At 37.1% G+C, this 7,246-nt stretch overlaps 1 protein-coding gene across 5 annotated transcripts in view; it reads right to left on the reverse strand.

Annotated features, from left to right (window-relative positions):
* LOC107587062 (transcription factor SOX-5-like) overlaps nucleotides 1-7,246 on the reverse strand; it is a 105,280-nt gene that overhangs the window by 76,352 nt on the left and 21,682 nt on the right. For 4 of the 5 annotated variants that reach the window (XM_016274858.1, XM_016274789.1, XM_016275012.1 and 1 more), the window contains exon 1: nucleotides 1,982-2,174. The exons of the other annotated variant lie outside the window; for it this stretch is intronic. In XM_016274858.1, the coding sequence (XP_016130344.1) occupies nucleotides 1,982-2,019 (38 nt within the window). In that variant the 5' untranslated portion in view covers nucleotides 2,020-2,174. Of the gene's footprint in view, nucleotides 1-1,981; nucleotides 2,175-7,246 lie in introns of those variants that run through there. 5 annotated transcript variants of the gene reach the window in all.

The following is a 7,246-nucleotide window of genomic DNA, read 5'->3' on the forward strand; positions in this document are numbered from 1 at the left end:
GATTCTTAGTATCTTTTAACAAATTAAATATGTGTTTTCCTGGCCACGGTCAACACAATTATGATTATTTGTAAGCTCTTAACAGAGGTAATTATTATAAGTAAGCTACGAGCTAAGTAGCAAGGGATCTTTTGGCACAGTTTTAACCTCGAAATTATATGAGCCCAGACACTTCTTCTTTATAAATTAAACATGAATTTTATTGGCTAATCTAGATTACATAAAAACCTAACTAAAACATACACACACATACACACAAAGATTCAAGGAAATGAGTCAACAGAGTTGCATGAAGTTTTCAAAGTCCTAACTCGTTTTGCGAGTGGTTTTAAATTCAGCCTAGGAGCCCCCCAAAAAAAATTAACTCACACAAAACCACTGCAATAATAATAATACAAAACATTTTAATAATATTTAATATAAATCATATATAGTAATACATTTAAAATATTTAGGATAAAGATTTAACAATATATTTTAAGCAAAGCAACATTTCGTATAATTATCTACTACTGTTTTATAGCACAGATAATTTGAAAAACACTTAATAGTTCCGTATTTTTAGATATCAAATATATAAAAATAAACTACACCAAACAGGAAATGTTCTTAATAAATAAATAAAATCTAATTTCTTGCTATCACTTTTTTTTTCAACAAAACCTCTTTCATTTTACAGTGTGCTAATTTTAAACATGATAATTTCATTTCATTTCTAGGTCTCATTATTTCCTCGCATGTCAGTAAAACTTACAGTGTTTCAAAAACACTCAGCATCAGGACAGAAGAGACACACACAGCCACACATACACTCTACACGGACAAACACTGCACTTTCGCTCCCGTCCTCTCTCTCTCTCTCTCTCTCTCTCTCTCTCTCAGAGTTTAACCATCCTTTTCTTCTAAGTCACTGTAATCCCTGCATTTATCACTATACATTCTGCTTTCCTATGTAATCCTTTAAATGTTTAATTCCTCATAGTCATTGTTATCTTTTTCCACCCCCCTCCTCATGCTCCCCCCGGAGAGAGCGTGATGATTTATTAAAAACACATTTTCCTGACGTATAAATGTGTTCTTAATTCAGGGATAAAACCCCAGAGTTTATCTCTGAACAAAAGATTAGTTTCATCTGGTAAAACAGTGCAGTGCTCTAATGCAATAAAATAAAAATAAAAAAATGTGTGTGTGTGTCGGGGGTGAAGCTTGCATTAAAACTGAGTATTATGGGTAATCTTCCCTATGGAGCTTTAAAGTCAAACCTTCTTTATTCGGCAGCAAAGCCACTTTTGTTGACATATTAAGTAGGTGAGAACATTTCCCACCTCGGACCACCACAACAGAAGGCCAATGCAGACATCTGGCCACAATAAAACACCAAAACAAACAAGATTAAAACAGCACGGACAAATGGGAATAAAGGTTTTGTGAAGCAAGAAAGTCGTACAGAAGTGAAATGCTCTGTGTTTTGGTTGCCAAGCGTGTTACCCAGAAGTGCAAAAAAAAAAAAAAAAAAAAAGAGGTTGTGCCAGGGAAATACTGACGGGAGAGCACCGACCCTTATCAAACACCATCTAACACTCTCACACACTCACATATATATATATATAGATCTATATGTGTACATATATGAGATATGCACACAACACACAATGACAGCATGTAACCTGTTAGACCAAACGCTAGAGACATTTACTTACTTTCAAAGTGGGATATTGAGAAGAAAGTCCCAGCGTCCCATGCTCACAGAGTGTGTCTAGAAAACACATCTCACAGTCACACTGAACTTTCTTCTCTTTTCTAAACCGCAAACACATTCACACACAGCCTGTCTTTTACATGCCAAACAAACTAATAAAGTAGTCTGTTTCTTACACTAACACACATACAACATCTCCTACTCATCTGCCTGTCCCACGCTCTCCTCCCCCTGGTACGACTTGGAAAAGTGAACGTCTCGTGCATGAGTGTGTGAACGTACCTGTTAAACTCCTGAGGAAGCTCAGGCTCAGTAAGCATGCTGAAACAAGGGGTCTGAGATGCAGGAGTCCTTCCACGACAACATTCGCGTCCGACACCCGGGCACCTCCAAGAACACACACCACATACACGCACACGCTGCCTGGTGCTCCTCTAACCTCTCGCAAAACCAGACACTGTTTCTGTTTCTCTCTGCTGCACACACACTCTCACACGCAGAACCTCACACTCCCTCCCCTCTCTCTCTCTCTCTCTCTCCACCCCTCTCTATGGCTCTAAGCTGCTAGATCGCCTCTTAAAGGGCCAGACCATGACATGGTGTAGCGCGGAGCGCAGTTTCACACTCATACACACACACACACACACACACATGCAGCAGCACTGCCCCCTTCCTTCAGCCACAGTGTCCCTCTGTTGTACTTCTGATCAAGTGTGCGCACACACACACACATATACACTTGGCTTATCTAAATGTTCAGTATCATAGGCTTCTATTGTTTTTACATAAATATAGTATTAATTACTACAGACTGTCCCTAAGCATAAAAGGAACATTTCAGTTTTAGAAAAATAAACGCATTTGCCAAATTTATGATTCATCTTCCATTTTAGGATGTCCCCATATGTCTTCAAAAAAAGGTTGGCAAAATTTTGTCTTACAAATATAACTAAGTGCACGCGCACACACACACTACTCAGTTAAGTCGCATAAAACAGTGCATCATTTATAAGTATTATTAGCTTTTATATACACAAAACGTTATTTTTTTACTCAAACATCAAACAAGAACAAAACATTAAAAAAACAAAAAAACAAAAACAAACAAACAACAAAAAAGTAAAAACTAAATGTAAAAACAAAACAAAAATGTAAAAATAAAATAAAATGAGATAAAATATAATATAATGAACAGGCATGAACCAGAAAACCTCCTTTTTTAGGTCGAATTTCATCAAATTGACATGAATGACAAAATGTGGCTTAAGCACGTGCACGTCAAACACATACAAACACGTCTGATTTTTCAAGCGAGCTCTATGCTTTGTGTTTTCATAGTGTAACTAACACACGGCCCCTGTCACTCTTTATTACAGAGAAAGAGAGAGGGAGAGAGAGAGCTAGACAGAGAGAGAGAGAGAAGGAGCTATTCTTCTAAATGGAAGAAAGCATGTCTGACACATTGAAATACAGCAGCAAGACTTTAACGCTGAACTTTAAACAGAGCGTCAGTCTTTCTAAACCTTCTCACACATACACTGCAGTCCACCTTCTGAGCACACTGCAGACACATTTAGTCTAAGCTTGTGAACTTGCACACACATACACACTTGCATATAAATACTAATCATATCTCCTTTATATGTCTCCTGCAGTCATGGTTATATTTACAACAATCAATGTCTATGTATGGCATTTAATTTATGATAAGACTGAAAAACATATAATGTTTGGTATGTAATCCAATTTATTGAGTAAGTTAGTGAACTCTGAATAGCACTGTGTCCTGACCTCTCCAGCACAACCTGTAATAACATAGTTAGAGCATTGTGATAACATTATTTGTGCATTTTCCTGTTGATCACTGAGGAAATTGTTAGCAGCATGACAATGTTCAAGACACACACCGACCCGGCCTGACCTCTGCCAGGACAGTACACTAGTAGAATTCCCCTGATAAATACAAATAACAGTGTTTTGTCTCTCTCTATATGTGTATGTATGTAGTAATCTATTACATATAAAACAGAATTAGGACATTCACACAGAACATGATTTTGCTTTGAAAAATGCAAGACGCCAGCAGTGGAAAGGCGAAAATGCAAGGTCTTGAAATGCGTTTTTTTTTAAAGTTGAACTTCTTTTAACTTGAGAGACATGTTTTTAGAATGCCATATCATGCATAAATATGTATACGTAGATGCCTCATTAGCGACTGTTTCTATGGGCCGCTATACGTAAGCCGTCCGCCATATTGGAAGGGTCATCTATTACATATAAAACAGAATTAGGACACATTCACACAGAACATGATTTTGCTTTGAAAAATGCAAGACGCCAGCAGTGGAAAGGCGAAAATGCAAGGTCTTGAAATGCGTTTTTTTAAAAGTTGAACTTCTTTTAACTTGAGAGACATGTTTTTAGAATGCCATATCATGCATAGATATGTATACGTAGATGCCTCATTAGCGACTGTTTCTATGGGCCGCTATACGTAAGCCGTCCGCCATATTGGAAGGGTCAACTTGACGTCATTCACCATAATAATCAATGAATATTCGAAGATGCCACAAACCTGACATATCTATGGTTCCGTCCCTCTCTCGCATTCTCACCTGTGAAAGGTTATCCCGTTTCTTCAAGAATTTAAATCCCAGCGGTTTTTACAACCATCGGCTGTGCAGGATTGTGGCATCTTCGAATATTCATTGATTATTATGGTAAATTACGTCAAGTTGACGGTTGCAAGATGGCAGACGCGGCTACGTATAGAGTCCAAATACCTCTGTCTAGCATGTTTACATAGAAAAACAACTGAAAAGTAGTGCAATGGAATTGAAAAACACGTTCTGTGTGAACGGCTCCTTAGTTTCTTTTTTGAAAACTATTTCTGATAAAATGTGTGGTGCTTGAATGTGAAAAGTCAGTCATGATGCTAGAGTCTAAATCTATGGGAATTTTCTGCCAGATTAATCATCCACCTAGCAAAAATTCTCTGATTGCTTCGAAACATAATAGCAAAATTCTACTCAACAAGCCACACGGTTTAATTGATGTCCGAAGCACATACTGTGCTAGACAACATACTTGCAAAAGTTTAATACTAGGGGTTAAGAATTTGTTTAAACCTCTAACCCCAAGTTTGAGCAGTAGTAATAGCGATGCTTGCCTTAGAAAGCACTAATACAAAGTAGTGACAGAAGACAGGATGTTGTAGAGATGTTTCAAAGGCAAGAGAACATAGTGAATAAAATGTACACACATACATGCATTCCAATCCACACATACACACCAGCGCAAGCGGCACATTAATTAGCTTCTCTCAGGTAGCAATTATCTGTAGTTAAACATTTTAACGATCTTTAGAGTCAAGGCTGCAAGGTGATAGAGAAATAGATGAAAATAAAAAAAGAGTTGAAATAACATCAACAACAGCCACTGAGACAAAGACGGAGAGCAGAAAATCCATCAGAACAGGAATAAAGAGCAGTTCCAAACAGTTTCATCCATTTTAAAAGCTGCTATTGATGAAGATGGCTTTTTAAGATAACGGGAGCGTGAATGGAGAAGGCAGGTGCGTTCAAGGTTCAAACTCTCCAGATGGGCTGATTTGCTCAATTCCGACAAATCTACAAACTTCACTTTTCTAACTGAAGGCTTTTATGAGAGAATTGAACTATACTCCGCACATATATGTTCATGCAGGTCTTTGCATAAAATAAGCTACAAATGTACAGAAACATGTGCATGTGTGTACGGTCTTTATCGGTTTATCTCTACAAATACATGCATCCAGCGCATGCAAACACACAATAGGTCCCTTCAGCAGATGTGTAGTGTCCAAGCCCTCTCACAGCTGTACGGCATTAGAGGCCCCGAGTCTGACACAGACAGGCAGTAAACAATTCCCTTACACTGTTACACACACACACCGCTAGAGTTCAGCTATTACCCCATAAGAGGCAAAATCAGGGAAGTTCTTCAGCTTCCTGAAGCCCATCAGTATTTGTATCCTTCACGAAGCCAAACAGAACAAAATATGGTTCAAAATCAAGCTTCTCACTTAATTTTATCCTCAAAATAAAAATCTGTCATCATTTATTCACCCTCATGTCGTTCCAAACCTGTGTGACTTTATTTCTTCTGTAAAACGCAAAAGAAGATATTGTGAAAAATGTGTACCTCAAAAACTCCAGTACCTCATTTTCATTGTATGGAAAAGAGGGGGCAACACATTCCTAAACATTTCTCCTTTTGTGTTCTACAGAAGAAAGCAAGTCATACAGGTTTGAAATGACCTGAGGGTTAGTAAGTTATGACAGAATATTCATTTTTGGGTGAACTATTCATTTATGGATCTCTACGGTTGCCCATCTATCATTCACTTCCTTTCTTTCTCTCTTTGGGAGAGAAGATGTGTGACAAGGTTGTGAAGTGTGCTTATCTGGACTGAGGGAGAGGAAATCTCTGTCTGATGGCTGAGTGGTAGACGAGAGAAACCATTAAGATAGAGTCCTTATCTTCCCTCCTCAGCAGAAGACCGCCTTTATACACACACACACACACACACAATCTCTGTCTGTCTGCCTCTGCTCCTGTCAGTCATCTGGCAATGGTAAATATCAACATATCACAAAATACACAACAACAGCTTTTCTCAGTTTTACATGCAAATTTATAAGGTGCTCTGTTGTTGTAATGACTGTTTCACCCACTAGGCAAACCATATTGCCAGTATGTAGTGCATTGTAGTGCCACATCAAAAAAATTACCAGAACAAAGTCATAGAAACACAAGATATAATATTTATAAGATTATTATAATATTTTGAGAATACAGTTAATATTTTGAGAGAAAACATTTATTTTTTGTACTTTGTCCTGTTAGCTTCTATGTGAGAAATGGATGTGGACAATTTAGTTAAATCTACTTTAGGACAGGATTTAGCAATAAAAAAGTCCTTGGTCTTTTGGCACATCAGCACTGAGTTATAATTTGGACACTGCAGTGGTTATGTACAGTAGGAAACAATTTATTCAGGAGAAAAATACAGACAGACATTCAGGAAATTGTCTCTTTTGTGCAATCTGAAATGTATCTATAACTAATGTATCTATACTCCAAGGATATCGATGGTTACATCTGCATGCTATTCAAAGAGTATAAAAAAGTCCTTGGTCTTTTGGCACATCAGCACTGAGTTATAATTTGGACACTGCAGTGGTTATGTACAGTAGGAAACAATTTATTCAGGAGAAAAATACAGACAGACATTCAGGAGATTGTCTCTTTTGTGCAATCTGAAATGTATCTATAACTAATGAATCTATACTCCAAGGATATCGATTCTCCACATCCATTTCTCACATAGAAGCTACTGGAACAGTGTTGTGCCTTGCTAAGACATTACTCTTGTACTGATTTGACTTTGTTCTGGTAATTTCTACTTCATTCTGATATATCAACATAATTTTGATATATATATATATATATATATATATATATATATATATATATTTTTTTTTTTTTTTATATATATCTAATTAA

This window comes from Sinocyclocheilus grahami, unplaced genomic scaffold, assembly GCF_001515645.1.
Source record: "Sinocyclocheilus grahami isolate Dianchi unplaced genomic scaffold, SAMN03320097.WGS_v1.1 scaffold1.1, whole genome shotgun sequence".
Classification (NCBI taxonomy): Eukaryota; Metazoa; Chordata; class Actinopteri; order Cypriniformes; family Cyprinidae; genus Sinocyclocheilus; species Sinocyclocheilus grahami.